At 36.9% G+C, this 24164-nt stretch overlaps 1 protein-coding gene across 8 annotated transcripts in view; it reads right to left on the minus strand.

Moving 5' to 3' along the window:
- The window catches only part of LOC126354250 (inositol polyphosphate-5-phosphatase A), a 311452-nt gene that overhangs the window by 44368 nt on the left and 242920 nt on the right, over positions 1-24164 (minus strand). For 3 of the 8 annotated variants that reach the window (XM_050003765.1, XM_050003764.1, XM_050003766.1), the window contains one exon: positions 8117-8153. In XM_050003765.1, coding sequence (XP_049859722.1) covers positions 8117-8153 — 37 coding nt within the window. Of the gene's footprint in view, positions 1-5651; positions 8154-13974; positions 14094-24164 lie in introns of those variants that run through there. The other 5 variants (XM_050003759.1, XM_050003760.1, XM_050003762.1 and 2 more) reach the window with 4 other exon arrangements.

The raw sequence follows: 24164 nt of genomic DNA on the forward strand, positions 1-24164 counted from the left end.
CATGTAAGATTATAGCGAAAAAGGATGAACTTGAATGGTTTTGTTTCATTAATATTCTTCCTTAAACAAAACCATTCAAGTTTGTTTCATTAATGTTCTTGCTGGCAATGGAAAGGAAAGCAATTCTGAAGAAGAGAAATTTGTTAACATCGAGTATAGATTTAAGTGTCAGGAAGTCGTTTCTGAAAGTATTTGTATGGAGTGTTGCCACGTATGGAAGTGAAACATGGACGATAAATGGTTTGGACTAGAAGAGAATAGAAGCTTTCGAAATGTGTTGCTTCAGAAGAATGCTGAAGATCTGATGGGTAGATCACATAACTAATGAGGAGGTATTGAATAGGATTAGGAATAAGAGAAATTTGTGGCACAACTTGACTAGGAGAAGGGATTGCTGGGTAGGACATATTCTGAGGGATCAAGGGATCACCAATTTAGTATTGGAGGGCAGCGTGGAGGGTAAAAATCGTAGAGGGAGACCAAGAGATGAAGACACTAAACAGATTAAGAAGGATGTAGGTTGCAGTAGGTACTGGGAGATGAAGAAGCTTGCACAGGATAGAGTAGCATGGAGAGCTGCATCAAACCAGTCTCAGGACTGAAGACCACAACAACAACAACAACAACAACAACAACAGTCTTCCTATTGCAATACTTCACAAAGGTGCTAGTTTGATAAAACTGCTCAAGACATGGAGATACATAAGTGAAGTACAGCCACTCGATGACGGTCATGTCTTTTCCATTGTATCAAAAGAGTGCACTGCATTTGATATGACATGCATATTGCTTCTAGACACAAACAGAAAAGTATGATCAGTTAATTGAATATGAAGTTCAATGCTGACCAGATAAAGAGACAAAATTTCTCTTGGCACAAAATACAGCCAAGTCTAATTCCCCTACAGTCACCCAAAGGGAAGTAATAAGCAGTGGTGAAGGATGTGATTGAGATTTTCAAGGCCTGTGTGATAAGGGTAATGTTGGCCTGCAGATGGTTTCCCAGTGACAACTGGTTTGAGGGAAAAATGTTGCTGGGAGTTTGTATCTGGGGTAACTGGGCTGGATGTTGTCTGCCCGTAAAGGTTCTAGCAAGGTTATCAGTGTATCTGGATAATTCCCATTTAACATTAGAGAAGCAGACCAAAGACATTTGGTAACAGATGACAATCATAAAAATTGAGTTACTACTGGAGATTGGTGCATAGGTCCCCAGCTGTCTGAGGGACCTTTGTTTCACTGGAACAATATCACGCCTGATCAAGTCTATAAAACTGTTGCTAAACTATCGAATTCCAAATGTATGGACTGTTACTGGATGTCCAATTATGTTGTTAAAAGAACAGTCCATCTCATAAGTAAGCCACTAAGCTCTATTTTTAACAGATGTTTAGAGAATGGAGTTTTCCCAGATTTACTAAAAATCTCTAAAATTATCCCCGTATTCAAAAAGGGTGATAAACAACTCCCCCAAAACTACCGAGCCGTATCTATTGTGCCAATATTTTCAAAAATAATTGAATCACTCATGTACTTTCAATTAAGCAGTTATTTTGAAAAGCATGATCTGCTTTGCAACAATCAATATGGATTTAGACCAGGTAAAAATACCACTGCAGCTGTTCTGGAAATTGTTGATCAGACTTTAACGGCCTTTGAAAATAACAAGATGATGTCACTTGTATTATGTGATCTAAGTAAAGCTTTTGATTGCATTCCTTTGAACATATTATTAACAAAACTGGAGTATTATGGTATACAAAAATCTTCATTAGCAATAATTTCTTCCTATTTGATCAACAGAAGACAGTTTGTCTCAATTAGAAATGAGCATTCCCCCTTAGTAGAAATTGGTACAGGTGTGCCACAGGGCTCTGTCCTTGGCCCCTCCTTTTTCATTGTGGCTATCAATGACCTGCCCCATTCTGTATCACAGTCTGTAATTTGCTATGCAGATGATACAACCCTGCTTACTTCACACCATGACATCCCAACCCTTGATAAGATTACACAAGAAACTCTTGACTCTGCATTAAAATGGTTTGCAGCCAATAAACTTGTATGTAATCCAGACAAAACCCAAAAGCTTCTGTTAGGATTATCTAAAAATATAGAAAATAAAAGTGTCAAGCTCTTAGGAATACATATTGATGCCAAACTAACTTGGGAAGAGCATATAAGCCAAATCTGCAAAAAAATCTCAAGAGTGACCTACCTCATGTGGAAACTGAGAGATATGGTCAATAATAATTATCTCCGTGTAGCATATTTTGGACTCTTTCAGTCACATATATCATATGGCCTACTCATATGGGGACATTCTCCTCATATCAGTAACATCTTAAAAGTCCAAAAAAAAAAGTGTTCGTATAATGTGTAATGCTGGTCCTGTAGAACACTGTCGCCCTCTTTTTACCAGGCTTAGGTTACTAACAGTGGTGAATCTGTATATCTATGAGGCTGCACTCTTTGTCAGGAATAACATTAAAGAATGTATCATCAGGGAAACAATTCACATGCACGATACTAGAAGTAAGGCAAATATTGACATTCCAAGGCACAGGCTAGCAATAACAGGAACTCCCATAAAGTAAATGCCCTCAAAATTATTAACAAATTTCCTCTTGCCGCTCGATCCTTGCCTTTTAAAACGTTCAAAACAAAATTATATGACTGGCTAGCAAAAAACCCATGTTATCATATAAAAGAGTTCTATGATATTGACAATATTGATATTAATAATTAAGATTGTAGTGGTATATAAGATATTTAATTTTTACATGTAATGTGATCAATATTTGTACCTTACTATCATTGTAAAAGCCTATTCTACTGTATGTGGCCAATGGCAATAAAGAATCTGAATCTGCACAGAGGATTTTTTGGTGATATCAGAGAGATGGAGGCAATATGCAGGAAGGTTGCCCATTAAATTTTGAAGGTTCAGATGAAGCAGATTTAATACTGATATTCTAAAGAAAAGAGCAGATGTTGGTTCGTGCCAACATGTGAATCAGTCTCTAACAAATTTTGTGTAATTTTTTTCTAACTATTCCCAAGATTTTTTTTTTTTTTTTTTTTTTTTTTTTTTTTTTTTTTTAAAAAAGCTCTTCATCCTACTCTTTTTAACCCACTGCTCACATCTCTCAAGAGTAATGTTTTCTTCTTAACTTCCTGCTCCCAGAGCCAAAAGACTTTCACAAAACATTATAGCTGAGTCATTGATTATGGTTTTGTTTAACCCAGTGCTTCTTTTATGGTTGGAACCTTAGTGCTAAGCGTTTGACCACTATAGTCACATAATCCATTTACCATTCACTTTCTCTCTCTCTTTATTTTATTCAATTATATGAGTCTTTGTGAGAGTAAGTCTGAAACTGTTAGCAGTGAACCAGTATTATGTCTGTCCAGTCATTTTTGTCAAGTATTGTTGCATTGGGATTTGTGTGTGTCCCTTGATTTAAAGATAATATGTTTTCTCTGTGAATGTAAAGCAAAGTGTTGGCCTTTTACATGTGTGATTCATTATGTATGTAAAACATAATACTCTAGAAGTCTTAATCAGTGTTTATAAGAATAAAACAATCATATTTTAATCAGCATATATTGAAAAAACTACTAATACTTATTATCCACAACAAATAAAACACTCCTTTAAGGATAAATAATCTCAAGCATTATTAAACTAAGAACAACAACTAGTCAAATGAAATTTATTTCCCATTAAGGACGGACAATTTTAACATAACTATGAAAATAAATCTTACTGAATCACGCCTATTAACCAAATTTTTAACAGAGCAGTGTCACCACCAAGTCTTCCTACTCACCTTGTTTTAGGATAGCAATGAGAGCCACTCAGCTTTAATTACAATACTTTTCTTCTTGCTGCTACAATTTTGGTAAGTTTGCTTGTGTAAATATATGTGTGAGTTTTCTTTGCTCAAGAAGGCCTTGGTGTAAAGCCAATAACATGTTAATAGTCTGTCTCCAACTCAATGGGTCATCTTTACAGTGAGTGGCAATCTATCTAAACAATGTTGATATCTCAAACTGGAGTTTCCATTGTTTAATGAAGTTTCATCATATATAAAACAAGAAAATTTGAAACCTACTATCCTTAATAATATTTAGAAGTAAAAGTCATCTTTTGATACTATTCTTAAATTACACGCTTGCAAAGGAAAACTGAAGAGAATTTCTCTCTATATGAGACACAATTAGTGTATTTTTCTTCCACCCATAAAGGGTTCAGAATTTTATGTGCTCTCTTTTTCAGTGTTATCACCATCAGTATGATGTCTCAAATCACCAGGAAGCTATGACAAGCATATGACATATATATCATCACTAGCACTAAATAAATGATATGATTATGTGATGCAGAATAATTCTTCTTCTTTTTCTTCTTCTTACCTACCTATCTATACTTATATAAACTGAAGACCTCCATTGCGATTTGCCTAATCGCACGGGCTACTGTAGGGATTCTGATACAGTTTCACTACCTGATTCATGAGGGACATTTGTCTAATAAACCTGGGCTCTAAAATGCAAAATTTGTTCAGTAGAAGAGATGTGTTTCACAAGCAATTGTTCATAGCTCTTAAAGTGTACATTTTAGAGCCCATGTTTACTAGACTTCTTTGCTTCAAATGATTGTTCCTGTCATTCCTCTCAGGCATCCTCCACCATGTTTTTCTGTTTGCATGTGAATGCTAATCTCAAGCTCTACTGTAGGGATACAGTTGTCACTAATAGATAAGACTGATTCACGAGGAAGGTTCATGGGCAGCCATAAGGCTACCCAACTGCATCACCAGGTCACCACAAGCTATCGCTTTTGTAAGGCTGGCACAAACTACTGCTGACTTCTTAAACAACTTGTGTTGCAGGACATATCAGATATTGAGCTGCAGGACCTATCAGATATCGAGCTGCAGGACCTATCAGATATCGAGCTGCAGGACCTATCAGATATCAAGCTGATAGAAACACAATTTTTTTGGCATGGAGTTAATGTTTAAGGCTATGGTAAAAGATCACACAGAAAATTGCACAGGGCTGGCACTGGAGTCATATGGAGCGCAAGTGGCTGTACCTAGTGGCAACTCTGTTCCAAGTGAGCTGACTGCACCATGCTGGCACTGCAGTCACACACCCGGCAAGTGGCTTATGATATTCTTTGAATTTCAGTCATAACTCTGTGCAGTGGCCCATAAACAAAATTACCACTACACCAGATTAGTTACCCAGTTGTAGATACTCAGTGGTACTTGCTACGCATGTGAAGCCAAAGTGGGTCACTAGTTATAAAATAATATCTGAAGATAATACATTAAGTGCTGAAATAGGTATGAATGAAAGAAAAATAAATTAATTGTCTTGCATGATGTAGAAATTCTCTCCACTTTAATAGCAACTGCTCCTAAAAAAAAATTGCGTTTTCTAGACTCTTGAATTAAAAGAGTTCTGTAGCTGCATTGTGAGTAATAATGTTGAGTGCAAATAGGTTTTTACTGCTACACAAGGAAATAACTGACATTATTTGAAAAATATGAATGTCATCATAACTATTAAATTAGCAACAGGAGATAAATTTAGTAACTTTTTATTTTACTAATTTAAATGTAGCTTCTATAACTACAAACAGTATGTAACAGTGTAGTGATAGTTTACTGTTAACATGTTTAGTTAATAACAACTACTTCTCTGTTGCTCTTGTATATCTAAGCAAGTCCAGTTTCTTAAAATTTTCTATCATGATGGGATCTAGAGATTACATTGAATTGGTGACTGAATAAATGAGTTTAATATTATAATGAGCTACTGGAAGCCTGATTCATTGAATATACAAATAACTAACTGAAGACCTGAGACCACTTGGATTTCTCCATTATTGTAGTACTCACCCCAAGACAAGTTAACTTCTTTACAAGTATAAACTTATGCTGATGTTTCAAGTTCATCCAATACTGAAGAAAAGCTACAAAGGCAGGGAATATTTTAACAAATAATTACACACAGTGGTTTGGGCACTGAATCATGCATCAGCACAGCATGCACATAGGAGTGAGATATTTATAAAAGATCAAGCTTGTGACTGACTCTCATGGTGCATCACTAATGATTCACTAGATTGCTGATTAATTCTTTCAATAATCATCATCGTGTCTTCACATTTCATTTATTTCCTGAATCTGTTTTGCACCCTGTTCAATAAGGATTAGGTTTTATTTCTCTTTATTTTAGATGAGTCACTAGTTATACATAATTCACAGTTTCAACACAACAGACATTCTGTATTTGGTCATAAATACTGCAGTAAATATAATCAGTCTCAGAGAATATTAACACAGCTGTGCAGTGTCATGTCTTAATGAAAATATATACATATAATATAAAGTATAAAAAATAAATACACCATGGACAACAGCATGCACAAAGAGTTACATATTGCATACTTTGCCAGTACATAACATATACAAGCAACAACTGGTTTTAACTACTGCCAGCTTTTACTTACAAGAAAATTCAACAAACTACTTTCAATCTGTTTCATTCCTTTTTGGCATAGTCAGAGATTCAGTTCATCCACAGTCAAGCAGAAAACCAGTTTAGAGTAAACAACAACATCCTTCCTGTTTTCTTTCCTCCCTTTCACTTTGATTTCTATCACTTTTGCTACCCCTAATACAACAGTTCTTTGAAAAAAACTGAAATGGATTAGTGCTTGTTGTGCTTGCATCAGTTTCTATTAACTGAGGATCACCAAACAATGGCTGCCTACTAAAAGAAGGCACATCAAGAGATTCAAGAGGAGTACTAATACTCCTTCCACTCCCCTCAGAGTTATATTTATCAGGAAACCCTTGGTCTAATAATCTAAGTGTAGTTGAAATTGTCTGCGCCTCTACTGGCAAATCTGGTTCTTTCTGTAAACTGAGGACAGAACCACAAATCTCTGATTTTGGATTATTTACATCAACTGCATCACAAGCAACAGAAGAAAGCAGGGTTGATGGACTACTACTCATATGCAATGCAACAGGTACTGAGACTTTGGTGCCAACAAATAAACATTTATTTCCAGTTTCTGTCTGATCAGCATAATTTTGTTTCCTATTGACAGTTTCCTTGGGAAGGTTTAATGCTTCAGAAGAAAGAATGCAATCAACATTCATAATATGTTCACGAGAATAACTAGTTTCATCATCACTAGCAACTTCCTCAAACCAGTCTTCATCAGAGGAACTATGATGACTTTGAAGGCGTACAGAATGAGAACTTGAATCAGAGATCAATCGAACACGGATTTTTGGTTGAACACTGATTGGAGCATGAGGAGTTCCCTTTCTTGACCATGAATCACTGAAGCATCTGCATTTTCGCAGTCCGTGCTCTGAAATTTGTTGAGATGATGTAGCGATGTTAGTTTCTACAAAACTCTGTCCAACATTTTCCATACTGTTCGTTGAATAACTTCTTTTGACACTATTTTTAATGACTGAAAATAAGTCACCTGTTTGTGTCAATGGTGTATAATCCATTTGCCTTAATTCAGGATGTTTTGCAGTTGCAACATGTGACAAAGCACCCTCTGCTCCTTCTTGTATTATTCTGAAGTTATCTAATTGAGTACAATGATGAACTTCCTCAGGTACAATTGAATTTGTACTTTGTGTGCAATCTGCTACAGGTTCATATACATTAGTATCAGTTTGTGTATCATCGAATACTTTATCACAGATAAAACTTTCATTTATTTTTTTAACCACATCTAGACACACAGAGGATTCTACATTATCCAGATGTCTTTTATCCAGAGGCTCAAAGGTTTGTTCCATATATGAAGGAACTGGTGACGATGAAGGGGTGTCAACACTTTCTGGTGTATATGGTTCATGCAAAAGGGCAGATTGAGGTAGTGCAAGAAAATGAGTGTTAGGATTTGGTTCTATCACCAGATATGTATTTGCTCTTTGGACATTGAGGTTGTGCTTGGAAGGCCAGAAATTGGAATTGCTTGAATTGGTCTCAAAAGACAAAACTGGACGTCCGAAGCATGGTGGAGATTCACATTCAGCATCACGATACGTGCAACATGAGATCATACCTGCATTTGCAATTAGATCCAACTTCAGGAAGACAGGCTGAAACAGAAGAAAAATTGTATGATGCTAGAAAGTTTGAAAATTCCACAAAAATTTTCTTGTCTAAAGCAGTCTGCATGATACAAATAGTAACAAAAAGCTGGATTGTTACATTTTTTTTAAATAGACACATTTCTGTGCATTTTCAAAGAGAACATAATACGTAACCTCCATAAATCTTAAACTTCAGACAGTGTTTACTTTAGTACCCACTCAACAAAATAAACAAGAAATAATGCAGGAATAAACCACATCACTACAAAAATTTGCACAAAAATGGAGTTTCACAGAACAGATTATAGCACCAACAACAGTATATGTAATTGCTTGGCTCACTTGGTATATAATACTTTACCGACTGTCATTAAATTGTGAACTTCCTTCCAATAGAGGATTGCTGAAGTTTAAAATTTAATGCAATATTTACATATTTGTGGACTATTCCATCAGCACATGGTGAAACAGACATACTAAAAACTGGAAGACACAGCATGTATTTCAAAACAATATTTATTTTATAATTTTTTATAAACTGGCTTTCAGATTTTTAGGCCCTCCTCAACAATTAAAATTAAACAGATAGTCCACAAGTTACAGCAAGAGTTCATAGCTACATGAAGATTGCTTTTCGAAAGCTCTGTAACCTTTTATGGTGGTGGTTGTTATGGTCTTCAGTCCAAAGACTGGTTTGCTGCAGCTCTCCATGCTCCTACTTTTGTGCAAACCTCTTCATCTCCAAGTAACTTCTGCAACCTACATCCTTCTGAATCTGCTTACTGTACTCATCTCTTGGTCTCCCTCTACAATTTTTACCACCAACACTTCCCTCCAGTAGTAAATTGGTAATTCCTTGATGCCTAAGGATGTGCCCTACCAACTGGTCCCTTCTTCTAGTAAGGTTGTACCACAAATTTCTCTTCTCCCCAGTTCTATTCAATACCTCCTCATTAGTTACATGATCTTCCAATCTAATCTTCAGCATTCTTCTGTAGCACCACATTTTAAAAGCTTCTATTTTCTCGCCTACACTGTTTATCATCCATGTTTCACTTCCATACATGGCTACACTTCATACAAATACTTCCAGAAAGACTTCCTGACACTTAAATCTATACTTGATGTTAACAAATTTCTCTTCTGCAGGAGTGCTTTGCTTGCCACAGCCAGTTTACATTTTATATACTCTCTACTGCAACCATGGTCAGTTATTTTGCTTCCCAAATAGCATCACTTATTTACTACTTTAAGTGTCTCTTTTCCTAATCTAATACCCTCCGCGCCACCTGATTTAGTTAGACAACATTCCATTATCCTTGTTTTGCTTTTGTTGATGTTCATGTTATATCCTTCTTTCAAGACACTGTCCATTCCATTCAATTGCTCTTCCAGGTCCTTTGCTGCCTCTGACAGAATTACAATGTCTTCAGCAAACCTCAAAGTTTTTATTTCTTCTCCATGGACTTTAATTCCTACTCCAAATTTTTCTTTTGTTTCCTTTACTGCTTGCTCAATATACAGATTGAATAACATCAGGGATAAGCTACAACACTGTCTCATTCCCTTCTCAACCACTGCTTCCCTTTCATGCTCCTCGACTCTTGTAACTGCCATCTGGTTTCTGTACAAATTGTAAATAACCTTTTGCTCCCTGTATTTTACACACGCCACCTTCAGAATCTGGAAGGAGTATTCCAGTCAGCACTGTCAAAACCTTTTCCTACATCTACAAATGCTAAAAATGTAGGTTTGCCTTTCCTTAAGTTGTCTTCCAAGATAAGTCGTAGGGTCAATATTGCTTCACATGTCCCTACATTTCTATGGATCCAAACTGATTTTCCTCGAGGTCAGCTTCTACCATTTTTTCCATTCTTCTGTAAAGGATTCATGGTAGTATTCTGCAACTGTGGCTTATTAAACTGATGGTTCAGTAATTTTCACATCTGCAGCACCTGCTTTCTTTGGAATTATTATATTCTTCTTGAAGTCTGAGGGTATTTCTGTCTCATACATCTTGCTCACTAGATGATAGAGTTTTTTCATGGGTGGCTCTGTGAAGGCCATCAGTAGCTCTAACGGAATGTTGTCTACTCCGTAGGCCTTGTTTTGACTTAAGTCATTCAGTGCTTTGTCAAATTACTCACACAGTATCATATCTCCCTTCTCATTTTCATCTATGTCCTCTTATGTCCCTAATATTGCCCTCATCTCCTGTGTATAGACCCGCTTTATACTCCTTCCACCTTTCTGATCTCTCTTCTTTGCTTAGGACTGGTTTTCCATCTGATCTCTTGACTTTTTCCAGGAGTCTCTTTAATTTTCCTGTAGGCATCATCTGTTTTATCCCTAGTGATATATGCTCCTACATCCTTACATTTGTCCTCTAACCATTCCTGCTTACCATTTTGCAATTCCTGCCGATTTCATTTTTTTAGATGTTTGTACTCCTTTTGCTTCATTTATTGCATTTCTGCATTTTCTACTTTCATCGATTAAATTCAATATATCTTGTGTTACCCAAGAATTTCTACTAGCCCTCGTCTTTTTACCAACTTGATCCTCTGCTGCCTTCAATATTTCACCTCTCAAAGCTACCCATTTTTCTTCTACTGTATTCCTTTCCCCTGTTCTTGTCAACCATTTCCTAATGCTCTCTCTGAAACTCCCTACGACCTCTGGTTCTTTCACTTTATCCAGGTCCTATCGCCTTAAATTCCTGCCTTTTTGCAGTTTCTTCAGTTTTAATCTGCAGTTCATAACCAATAAATTGTAGTCAGAGTCCACATCTGTCCCTAAAAATTTCTTACAATTTAAAACCTGGTGCCTAAATCTCTGTCCTAGCATTAACAATCAATCTGAAACCTTCTGGTGTCTCCAAGTCTATTCCACTATACAGCCTTCTTTCATGATTCTTAAGCCAAGTGTTAGCTATGATTACATTAGGCTCTGCGTAAAATTCTACAAGGCAGCTTCCTCTTTCATTTCTTTCCCCCAGACCACACTTACCTACTACTTTTCCTTCTCTTCCTTTTTCTACTACTGAATTCCAGTCCCCCATGACTACTAAATTTTTGTCTCCCTTAACTATCTGAATAATTTCCTTTACCTCATATATTTACTCAAACTCCTCCTCATCTGCCGAGCTAGTTAGCATATAAACTTTTACTAATGTGGTGGGTGTGGGCTTCGTGTCTGTCCTGGCTACAATAATGTGTTCACTATGCTGTCCATAGTAGCTTACCCATGTTCCAATTTCTTTATTCATTATTAAACCTACTCCTGCATTACCCCTATTTGATTTTGTATTTTTAACCCTTTGTTCACCTGACCAGACATCCTCTTCCTCCTGCCACCGAACTTCACTAATTCCCACTATATCTAACTTTAACCTTTTTATTTCCCTTTTTAAATTTTCTAACCTACCTACCCGATTATGGGATCTGACATTCCACGCTCTGATCTATGGAACTCCAATTTTGATTCCCTTGATAATGTCGTCCTCCTGAGTAGTCCCCACCTGAAGATCAGAATGCGGAACTATTTTACTTCCGGAATATTTTACCCACGGATGCCATCATTATTTAATCATACAGAAGATCTGCATGCCCTTGAAAAAAAATTATGGCTGTAGTTTCCCATTGCTTTCAGCTGTCCGCAATATCCAAGGCTGATGTGATTGGTATTACACAATCAGATCAATTATTCATCCAAACTGTTGCCCCTGCAACTACTGAAAGGCTGTTGCTTATCTTCAAGAACCATGTGTTTGTCTGACCTCTCAACAGATACCCCTCTATTGCAGTTGCATCTAGGGTATGACTATATACCTATACGAAAAACACAAGAATATTAAAATATACAAATAAGCTAAAATAAGCCTTGCATTACATTATTCTTAAAGAATGAAAGTATAAAAATGCACAGTACCGTATTATATGGATAAAACACTGACAAGGCAAGGAAGGGGACACAGAGGAGATAGGAGACAGTGGAAGGTGGGTAATGAACAATTATACTATTTACAACAAGTGTGTTATCTAATTGTGAGAAAAAACTGGTTACAGCTACTTTAACATGAGTGAGTAGTGAAACTCTATTTGATCATTAAGAATTAAGGCAGGATTCTGTGTTTACTGATACCCAGAATTTCAATTAATGTTAGTTTACTACCTTTATTTGCTCTCTGAAGACCACTACAGTTAATACCATAACCACCCAATCCATTCACAGCATGTTCAGCAAAGGTGGAGGAGTCTTTCTTCTTCAATCTACAACTCCTTTCACTTTAAGTTAGTCAAGTATTTTTATTTTTCTATTTATTTGTTTTAGTTTCAGGTAACATTGACCATACAGGGAGCAAACAGCTAGGAATAATCATATCACTACAAATTTAACATAAAAACTTTAACTTGATATAAAATGATAGAGTGAGCTTTGCTTTAGCCAACCAATGTACTAAAGAGATTACATTATGTCCAAGTCTATTTTTACAGTGTTTTCATACGGAGTATCTTATCATAATTTAAAAACCATAGAAATTAACAAGAATTTGATTCATCATATTCAAATATAAGTTCTTAATTTAAAATGTGTGCCGCCCCCCCCCCCCCCCCCCAAACACACAGTTACAATGTATTATTCTAACTGGTCTGTCTCTATAAGAGTAATTTAGCCATGTGGGCTTACGGTATTCAGCTATCAACTGTACTTACTTACACTTAATTGGTAGAGTAAGGAGGTAACACTTATAGTTAGGGGGAAATCCATAGAAACCAGTAATTCTTGTGCTCTTTTGTACTTAGTGCATGACAGAATTACACAATTCAAATCTGCAATGTCAGTATGATCCTCATCGCAATGGTGCCCTTATCAGCTGAAATTTTTATGGATTATTTTGAACAAACATTTCTAGATAAAAAGCCCCTAAGTTTTAAAATGCACTACTGGTCCAAGTATGTGGATGACATACTGTGCTTGTGGACAGATACTATCAGATAATTAAACAAATGTTTCCAATATTTAAATTCAAAACAGAAAAATTAAATTTACAATGGAGTTGGGAGGAGAATCAATCAAGTCCTTAGAGCCTAGCATTGAAATTTGCAAGCAAACACATTTAAGCCAATGCTTCATAAAGGAAGTTAAAGAAGGGCCTTTGCATACTGTTACTTTTTGGGTTCCCTACCTCAATTGGTAAAAATGGAAACTTTATAGGGTCACTTCCTCAATAAATTCATTTTTCCAAGCCAATGAGACAAATATAAATAAAACCTATTGAAAGAAGCAAAGCAATTTCTTTTAATTGTAATATACAAACTGCAATTAGTTTATCCCTACATCTCAGCCAAGTAAATTCAATGTTAGTTTATATACATAAAGATAAGATTGTAGTGCTTACTTCTGTCGCTGGCAAACTTTGAACAATCGTTCTATCACTTAGATGTAAAAAAAGGGTGAGGGGGAAGAAAGAATGTTACTGTGTCATCTACTGACTCTTTGGTGTAGTACTCAGCTGACAGTGCCACCTATTGGTTCTTCAGTGTACTATACTGTCTGCTGCCACTAAAGTAAACATCCAAACTACTAAGCTGAGTAGATTCCTAAAACTTTATATTATGGTATTTTTTCCTCCCCATGATCTGATTTTAATGAAATAAAACCTATATGTTGCCCCAAGCTATACTCAAATTACCAGTGAAAACCCCATAAAATCCATCTAGTAGTTTTTAAGATAAGCGTGTTCAAACACACACGCAGAATGGTTTTACAGTTTTATTGTTAGTACAGCTATACAGGAAAATAGCTTTTAAAGATACAATGATACCTGCCGACTCCCAGAATTCCGTAACAAAAACATGTAGCCTTCATCTCTACGGTGCATCACCTGTTATCTGTATTACTGACAAAACCATCTGTTGAAAATGAATGAAAATTAGTGAAAGAAACTGCATACAGTACTGATTCTAATCCTACCATAATTAATAATATACTTACATGAAAAAGGAGGCAGAGGATAACAGCACTTCTGTATCCTCCTCAGAAGACAGTAAGTAACTGACAACAGATGGGCCACCAAGCTATATGTACATTGGATTTCACAAGTTTATACCAGCAAACTAAAATCCAGGAAATATAGACCAGCTGTCTACCTACAATAGCAATACTGTTGCCCACATTCTTTTAAATAGTTAAGACTAGATTCCAACTTCAGAATAGAATAGAATTTGTGTTTCCCTGCAATTTGCACAGAAAATTAATGTAGGTCAATCAGATGGTGCCATAAAATTAGATTGACTGAACATTAAAGGAGCTGGAGACTGAAAAAGAAAGATTCCACCTTTTCTGAACACGCTTGCCAGAAAACTAACGTTACCTGAAATTCTGGGTATCGATAAACATCAACCACAGAATCCAAACATAGTATGTAATGATAAGCTTTATTGTTAAATTAGCAGCAGCCAGTTAATATTTTTCACACCATAAGACAATACACACTTTGCAAATATAGTTGTAAAAGGTCACACATCTTGCAAAACAATATTTGCACAACTATAAACTCTCACAGATGTTGTGTGGACTGTTAGTTTCCTTTAAGTTATTTGAAGATGGCACAGAAAGCCAAGAGCTGGTTCGCAACAAACTATACAATAAACATTATTGTGGAACATCAATTCTGTGTTCTAGTTTTTAAATAAAAGAACTCCCTGCATCATTATATCCTATTCATAGGTGAATGTTATAGCATTGGGATGGTTACTCTGTAACTTAGACTTCCAGTGAACTAATTCAAAAATGGCATAAATTTATAGCAGAAAGTTGACAATGAATACCTTCATTAATGATATTATTAGAAATAAAGGGAATTTTTTTACTGTTAATGAAATGCTAAACGCCAGATATTAAAGTTCACAGGGTTTCAAGAACTTAAAGATTCTGCTTTCAAAGTATGATGATGCTATACCAGGGATAACAAGCAGCACCTTCACATTCATTCTAAAGATTTTCATCAAAATTGTGTGTGTGTGTGTGTGTGTGTGTGTGTGTGTGTGTGTGTTTTATTTATTGTGCCTGTCTACCGGCGCTTTCCCGCTTGGTAAGTCTTGGAATCTTTGTTTTTAATATATTTTTCCCATGTGGAAGTTTCTTTCTATTTGATTTCCATCAAAATATGGAAACGACTGTGTTTTGGAATATGGCACATTTGTGAGCTGGCAAATGTTGACTGATTTGTTATTGCTATGTATGAAGTTCGTCTCCAGAAGAATACATAATTTGATAAACTCCTCTAAGCGGTTTGTCCACTGTTCATGAAGTAAAATCTGAAATCTTTCCGAGTTCTAATCATGGCAGACTATTCAATCAAGACTAGTTGAGCAAGTGTATTGTAGATTTCCAGCATGTTATGTTTGCTAAGGCAAACAGTGTCCAAGCTGATAAGTGAAAACTAACGGTATATGAAATCAATCTCGTGACCGGTGTCACTGAATAATGAAGAGTACTCTTATAAAGACCAACAGTGTTGATACAATGCATGTGACTTCGGAATTTAGCATTTGAAACAACCTGTTTTAGCACAGCTTCACAAATATAATTTTTGTAAGGAGAATTTCTCAATTTTTCATCATGAGTACACACACACTTACATGTTACACGTGTAATAATTAAACAGTGACAGAAATTACACAATTTGAAAGTGAAAATGGTTCTCCAGGGCTGCAGACTGTGTGAAAAAGAGATGGATATTTTTATATATATATTTTTTACAAAAAGGAAATTAGTTATCAATTAACCCATCATGTTTAAATCCTTTAACCTATTCTTTCACAGAATCTAATATTTGGACACACTTATTTCTATTGCTATGAGTAGTTATTATGATATTGCTTTTCTTCTTTGAGACCCTTTATCAGAGAGCCACATTCACCAAATGTCTCTTTCATCACACTGTTACTTTCCTCTGTGGCAGCGAGTGAGTTCCTTTTTACTCTGTAGCATACTCCACATAACCTTCACTATAGTGCAGCCATAACTCCCAATCACAAATACAGTGTCACTGCAGTAGATCTTGAATGGGCTATACACGTAGCAATGCTTTATGTAGCTCATTTAAGAACCACAATGGAATCCTAGATGCAATTGAAACACACTTCGATTCAGCTGATGTCATATTTTTCTCATCTGCTATACTGGTATACAAGTGCAAACAACTAATCTTCATTATTATTTATTGCTATAGTTCATTACATGCACAGCTTCTTACAGAACTGAAGCATATCTTAATACTCTAGGTTCACAGTGAATGGTTGAAATTCCACCATAAAATATATTTCTCTATTTTACTGACATGGTGAACTACATTCATAAAAGTAAATGACAGCACAGACAAAATATAGTTCTCTCTTTATAATCTTGATGAGAGGTAAGCCATTTATTCTGCTGTGAGACATTCATTCCACCTGAAATGAGACTCTGAAAGAGAAAGGGGTGGGGGAGTTAATTTAGAAACAGGTATTTTACTTAATGAGGCCGTGAGAGAGAATGATAGATCAATACTGCTGTTCACAATTCAATACCTTAAATGTGAAAAATCTGGATTGCATCTATTACTGTGTGCACATTTCAAAGACTGTCAGTAAGGTACCTGGTAGGAGTTACAGGATCAAGGGAAGTCTAATGAAATGGACTGCTTTCTGATCACTGCCAACTTGAACCGGCAGACGAAGCAGTGTTTATTGTGTTTACAGCTGTGATAGTTAAAGTGAGATGTGTAATTAAAGATTAATGAAATACTCTATATAACTGAGTCCAAAAAATCCTATTAAGTGACTTTCCTTCTCATCCCATCCATTAAGTCTCCCCAGACCTGGGGTTTTGGGTGACTTTTCCGAACTCTACCCCTTTTCCTTCAACCCTTTTCCTTCCCCTTCAATCTTCTGCTGCAAGGAGAAGCCACTGGCTCTGAAAGCCTGCATATTTAAAATCTTTTTTTTATTTGTGTGTTCACCTGCTGCCACTTGTGAGTACATTTTTTTTATCTATCCAATTATATTATTTAATGACTTACTGAATGTGTTAACAACATTGACTCATTAAGAGGAAATTGCAACATTCATTCAGTGAACACAAGATAGAAGAAAGGATGTGCACTTGCATTACAATTCTTTAAGCATTGTACATGTGTGCACTATTCAGCTGGTTTCATTTTCAATAAGCTTCCAGCAGAACCAGAAATAATAATAAACTGGTGCCTGTATGATAAGCCCCACGTAATCAAATCCAAATTGAAAGGTTTCCTTCGGCACACTACTTTTACTCTGTACAGGAGTTCCCCACAGTAGTTGAAAACTTTTCTGTGTGATCATATATTTTGTTTTTGGTGTTTTCTTTAATTCTTTGTTTATAAACTTTCTAATTGCCATTCTGTAAACTATGTACTGACTCTTTCCATGGCCAAGAAGCTGTGACTCCCACAGAGACTGATAAATAAACAGATAATAAATAAATACAAAAATATAGTATTGTCTGACAGCTCAACTTGGTAATGGTTTGAAAGAAGTCTATTCTGATCAACATCATTCAATATCTACTGATTCAGTTATTTCCTATGGCCATCTTTTTTAATCTTCTTAAGGCATGTATACAGTAGATTGAACATATGTTGTTCATTAATTCATAATTAATTTTCATTATATCTCATTACAATTGTACACTGGACATTTCAAAATAATTCTTGAAAATTAAAAAACTACACTAGTTTAACAGATGCAGGTATATAAAATATGGATCTCTGTTCTGTTCTGATATGAGAATGACTGTTTTACTGTTTTATGTGGGGATTACACTATGAAATAATTTTTTGTTAAATGTGAAATTCCATTAATATCTGAAGACAAAGAGAGATTGCACAGAATAAAATATACATCTGTAGTCTTTCTATTAATACACTAACTCAACAATACAAAAATAGGAACCTAGTGCATGACAATGTGATTGTGAATACCTGAAGATTCTCTATAGTCTCTATAGTGCAGATAACAAACACTGGAATTTCCTGCACATAACAACAACTTAGGGAATCTTTCATTTCAAGACAAATTGTATTTTTTACATAAAATGATTTGCTAAACAACTCATTAGCTTCCAAAATGAAGTTAAATTATGTTTTACCACACACACACACACACACACACACACACACACACACACACACACACACACACACAACACACACCTCCTGGAGTTTTACACCTTCTCCCCTTTTTATGATTCCTCCCATGTGTAAATGTGGGTGAAGTAAGACTTAGCGAAAATAAAGGAATGAGGAAACACTTATTGATTGAAAGACAGTCCCTTCCAGAAGTCAGGTCCACCGAGTGAACATTTTACTCAACAAATTATAGTCGAAGAAATGAGCATGACTGAATAGTATGATAGGCCTAATTCATTTAACCCAATATTCCCAATAATCTATAATACAACTTCCATCTACCCGGAAATGCAAATTTAATGTAAATATAGTCTCATAATGTAAGTACACTACACTCAGAACAGTGTCACATTGCAAAGGTGAGAGAGAGAGAGAGAGAGAGAGAGAGAGAGAGAGAGAGAGAGAGAGAGAGAGAATAATTACTGTTACTCTACTTTTATTAATAAACAGCCACACTAATAACTGTTAAGTAGATCACTGTGAAAATGCAGAAACACATGTAAAGTTGTGGTTTATTAGCAGCAAATCAAAAAGCAGCATGCAGGCAGCTAAGTGAATTAGTCTGAGACAGCTAACAGGCTGATGCTTGAATAATAGTGTAGATGGCATTTTTTTGCATATTTACAGATGAACCAGTTACTGATACTCTACAGAACCTGATTTTTCATTAAGTTAACATGATTTCCATAAGTTAAGCGGCGCAGTGTAGCCATGCTGTCTGAGGCACCTTGCCACAGATGAATTCTTCTCGGGTTATCAGCCGAGTAGTGGCGTCGTCTTGTCGCAACGTTTTAATGAGCTTCGTACCCATCATCTTCTGGTGAAGTGTCGGGATGCTGTGTTCTGCATATCTATATAGCTGCTGTTCGTCATCTGCTTCTGTAGGCCGGCCAATCACGTTCCTCCGGAAGGGGGTACCGCGTTGGTGGTGGTGGTGGTGGTGGTGGTGGAGGTGGGGGTGGGGGCGCAGACCGGCATCGAGACCCGGTGGCTATCCAATTTGTCTGCAGACGCCGCTGCCTTCAGATTGGAGCGTTCCTGGTGTATTTTATCAATTGTGGGATTCCACACTGCACTGAGCTAAAAACCGCTATCCCTGTTTACTAATTTGTGGCGGACAGCAGCTATATAGATATGCAGAACACAGCATCCCGACACTTAAGATGATGGGTACGTTGCAACAAGTGGGTACGTTGCAACAAGATGACACCACCACTCAGCTGATAACCCGAGAAGAAGTCAACAGTGAAATACGCCGAGAAAGACTCAATTGCATATGCGTTGCCACAGTATGTGCGGCTCCTCCCGTTGGAGGTTCCAGTCCTCCCTTGTGTGTGTGTGTGTGTGTGTGTGTGTGTGTGTGTGTGTGTGTGTGTGTGTGTGTGTTTTGTCAATAGTGTTGGTTAGTTTAAGCTAGATTAAGCAGTGTGTAAGCCTAGGGACCAATGACCTCAGCAGTTTGGTCCCATACAAACTTACCACAAATTTGCCAAAAATTAAGTTCATCTAGCCGACTTGATTAAGGTTTTAAGGTAATCATTTTATTAAGCCACGTACTCACTACTGCAAAACTGTGTTCCTATTGATCATTCTTGCTGCCAAACTTACTTTAATAAAAGCTACACTGTATTATAATATTTAACAGAACTGTACATTTTAACGATGTCAGATTACATTATTTCTCCTTTTATTTACTGTTTTCCCACAAAGAATCAAAAAATGAGGGAATCCCCAACAATTCTACAAATAAAATTTGATTAATATTTATATTTTAGTGGAAGTTATGACTATGAAACACTGTAACCTTTTAACACATTCCATGTTCCCTGAAACTGAGCTTCTTTAACTTAAGAACTAAAAACTGCCTTAAAAATTGGCTGGGCAGATAACTTTATGCACATGTGTAGTGCAACTACTGTAATGTCACACTCATTACCACAAAGATGTTTTACTTTGATGGGGATAGAGTCAGAGTATGCAAGTCACAGGACTGGGAAATTGGTTAGTTGTTTTGGTAGTAGAAAGAAAGAAAACAGCATCAAAGATGACTATAATCGCTGCCTTTTATAATAAAAATCAACTATTTGAGATAAAATGAAGCTACACTAATAATCATTTTTCATCTAATGTGGATTAAAATGAGGCATACAGTATGAAACTAATATCTATTCTGTGAAGCTTACTTCTGTACTTAAGATTAGAGTTACAATGTATTACATTTGTCACAGAGCTGCAGACCTACTCCATTGTTAATTAGATCTCACTCTAGAATAGCAATGCTTATGGCAGTGCAGGTGGAACTACAGCAGACATACAATTGACGGCAAGGTTGTGACAAAATGAGAGAAACAACACATGGAATAAAGAAATAACAGCAACAAAACATTAAAAAAACCATCCAAGCAACTGTAATTAGAGGTACAAGACAAGAACAGTATGTATTCCTGCGCAGCAGAAAAATGGGTGAGTGGAGGATATTTGAAACTGTTTGTGACGAAGATACAAGCCTATTAGGTAACGAGGGTGTCAACTATTAAAATGATACTGGAGACTGCAGGATTTAAAAAAAAGAGGTTCTCCTGTGTAATGGAGGCATTAAACAGTGGAAACTTACAGAAACATGAACTTTAACTACATTTTATTTGTGTGTGTGTGTGTGTGTGTGTGTGTGTGTGTGTGTGTGTGTGTGTGTGTGTGAGAGAGAGAGAGAGAGAGAGAGAGAGAGAGAGAGAGAGAGAGAGAGAGAGAGAGAGAGAGAGAGGGAGAGAGGGAGAGAGAGAGAGAGAGAGAGAGAGGGAGAGAGGGAGAGAGAGAGAGAGAGAGAGAGAGAGGGAGAGAGAGAGGGAGGGAGGGAGAGGGGGGGGGGAGATTTTTTGGCGGTGTGTATCTGGTCAAATCCCTGGCAGAGCATGTGGCAGCACTGTTGTTGTTGTTGTTGTTGTTGTTGTCACCTTCAGTCCTGAGACTGGTTTGATGCAGCTCTCCATGCTACTCTATCCTGTGCAAGCTGCTTCATCTCCCAGTAACTACTGCAGCCTACATCCTTCTGAATCTGCTTAGTGAATTCATCTCCTGATCTCCCTCTACGAGTTTTACCTTCCATGCTGCCCTCCAATACTAAACTGGTGATTTCTTGATGCCTCAGAACATGTCCTATCAACTGATCCCTTCTTCTAGTCAAGTTGTGTCACAAATTTCTCGACTCCCCAATTCTATAAAATACTTCCTCATTAGTTATGTGATCTACCCACCTAATCTTCAGCATTCTTCTGTAGCAACACATTTCGAAAGCTTCTATTCTCTTCTAGTCCAAACTATTTATCGTCCATGTTTCACTTCCATACGTCGCTACACTCCATACAAATACTTTCAGAAACAACTTTCTGACACTTAAATCTATACTCGATGTTAACAAATTTCTCTTCTTCAGAAGTGCTTTCCTTTCCATTGCCAGTCTACATTTTATATCTCCTCTACTCTGACCATCCTCAGTTATTTTGCTCCCCAAGTAGCAAAACTCCTTTAAGTGTCTCATTTCATAATATAATTCCCTCAGCATCACCTGAGTTAACATGACTACATTCCATTATCCTTGTTTTGCTTTTGTTGATGTTCATCTTATATCCTCCTTTCAAGACACTATCAATTCCATTCAACTGCTCTTCCAAATCCCTTGCTGTTTCTGACAGAATTACAATGTCATTGGCGAACCTTAAAGTTTTATTTCTTCTCCACAGATTTTAATACCTACTCCGAATTTTTCTTTTGTCTCCATTACTGCTTGCTCAATATACAGATTGAATAACATCGGGGACAGGCTACAACCCTGTCTCAGTCCCTTCCCAATTGCTGCTTCCCTTTCATGTCCCTCTACTCTTATAACTGCCAGCTGGTTTCTGTACAAATTGTAAATAGCTTTTCGCTCCCTGTATTTTACCCCTGCCACCTTCAGAATTTGAAAGAGAGTATTCCAGTCAACATTGTCAAAAGCTTTCTCTAAGTCTACAAATGCTAGAAACGCAGGTTTGCCTTTTCTTAATCTAGCTTCTAAGATAAGCTGTAGGGTCAGTATTGCCTCAGGTGTTCCAATACTTCTGCAGAATCCAAACTGATCTTCTCAGAGGTCGGCTTCTACCAGTTTTTCCATCCGTCTGTAAAGAATTTGCGTTAGTATTTTGCATCCGTGACTTATTAAACTGATAGTTCGGTAATTTTCACATCTGTCAACAACTGCTTTCTTTGGGATTGGAATAATTATATTCTTCTAGAAGTCTGAAGGTATTTCGCCTGTCTCATATTTTGTTCACCAGATGGTACAGTTTTGTCAGGACTGGCTCTCGCAAGGCTGTCAGTAGTTCTAATGGAATGTTGTCTACTCCTGGGTCCTTGATTCGACTTACGTCTTTCAGTGCTCTGTCATTCCTACATCTCTGTCTTACCATTATGTAATCTATCTGAAACCTGACAGTATCTTCAGGCTTCTTCCATGTATACAACCTTCTTTTATGATTCTTGAACCAAGTGTTAGCTATGATGCAAAATTCTCCCAGGTAGCTTCCTCTTTCATTTCTTCCCCCCAATCCATATTCACCTACTACGTTTCCTTCTCTTCCTTTTCCTACTATCGAATTCCAGTCTTTCATCTCATCATACATTTCTTCAATTTCCTCGTCATCTGCAGGGCTAGTTGGCATATAAGCTTGTACTACTGTAGTAGGCGTGGGCTTTGTGTCTACCTTAGCCACAATAAGTTATTCACTATGGTGTTTGTAGCAGCTTACCTGAACTCTTATTTTTTTATTCATTATTAAACCTTCTCCTGCATTACCCCTATTTGATTCTGTATTTATAATCCAGTATTCACCTGACCAAAAGTCTTGTTTCTCCTGCCATCGAGCTTCGCTAATTCCCACTATATCTAACTTTAACCCACCCATTTCCCTTTTTAAATTTTCTAACCTACCAGTCCAATTAAGGGATCTGACATTCCATGCCCCAATCCATAGAACAGCAGTTTTCTTTCTCTTAATAACGACATCCTCTTGAGTAGTCCCCGCCCGGAGATCCAAATGGGGGACTACATTACCTCCGGAATATTTTACCCAAGAGGACGCCGTCATCATTTAACCATACAGTAAAGCTGCACGCCCTAGGGAAAGATTACGGCCGTAGTTCCCCTTGCTTTCAGCCGTTCGCAGTAACAGCACAACTAGGCCATTTTGGTTAGTATTACAAGGCCAGATCAGTCAATCATCCAGACTGTTGCCCTGCAACAACTGAAAAGGCTGCTGCCCCTCTTCAGGAACCACATGTTTGTCTGGCCTCTGGTTGCACCTACGGTAAGGCTATCTGTATCGCTGAGGCATGCAAGCCTCCCCACCAACGGCAAGGTCTGTGGTTTATGGAAGGGGAGCGGAGGGTGAGGGGGGGGGGGGGGGGGGGCAGCACTGTTATGAGGCAATAGGCAAGTAATATTGGATGAGACGGTACTGTTATCTGGAACCTTCTGGAATAAATGTGAAATGGAATGAAAAGTTTGGAATAAAAAGAAGATAGAGTATTTACCCACAGACCACACTGATAGATATTTATATCTCTGATGCTCCTAATGAGAGGTTAACAGCATCCAAGTCGGTAAAATAGTTAAGTGGAGAGGATTCCATTCACAGACAGTGTTTCATCTTTTCATATTGCTATGGAAACATACATAAGTGATTATTGATAAGAAGATATGAAATGTTTCGACTGTAGGAGGAGATGAAAAACATTTTGGTTTAGTTTATTTATGAACTTACAGGTGAAAAAGG

This window comes from Schistocerca gregaria, chromosome 3, assembly GCF_023897955.1.
Source record: "Schistocerca gregaria isolate iqSchGreg1 chromosome 3, iqSchGreg1.2, whole genome shotgun sequence".
In the NCBI taxonomy this organism is placed as follows: Eukaryota; Metazoa; Arthropoda; class Insecta; order Orthoptera; family Acrididae; genus Schistocerca; species Schistocerca gregaria.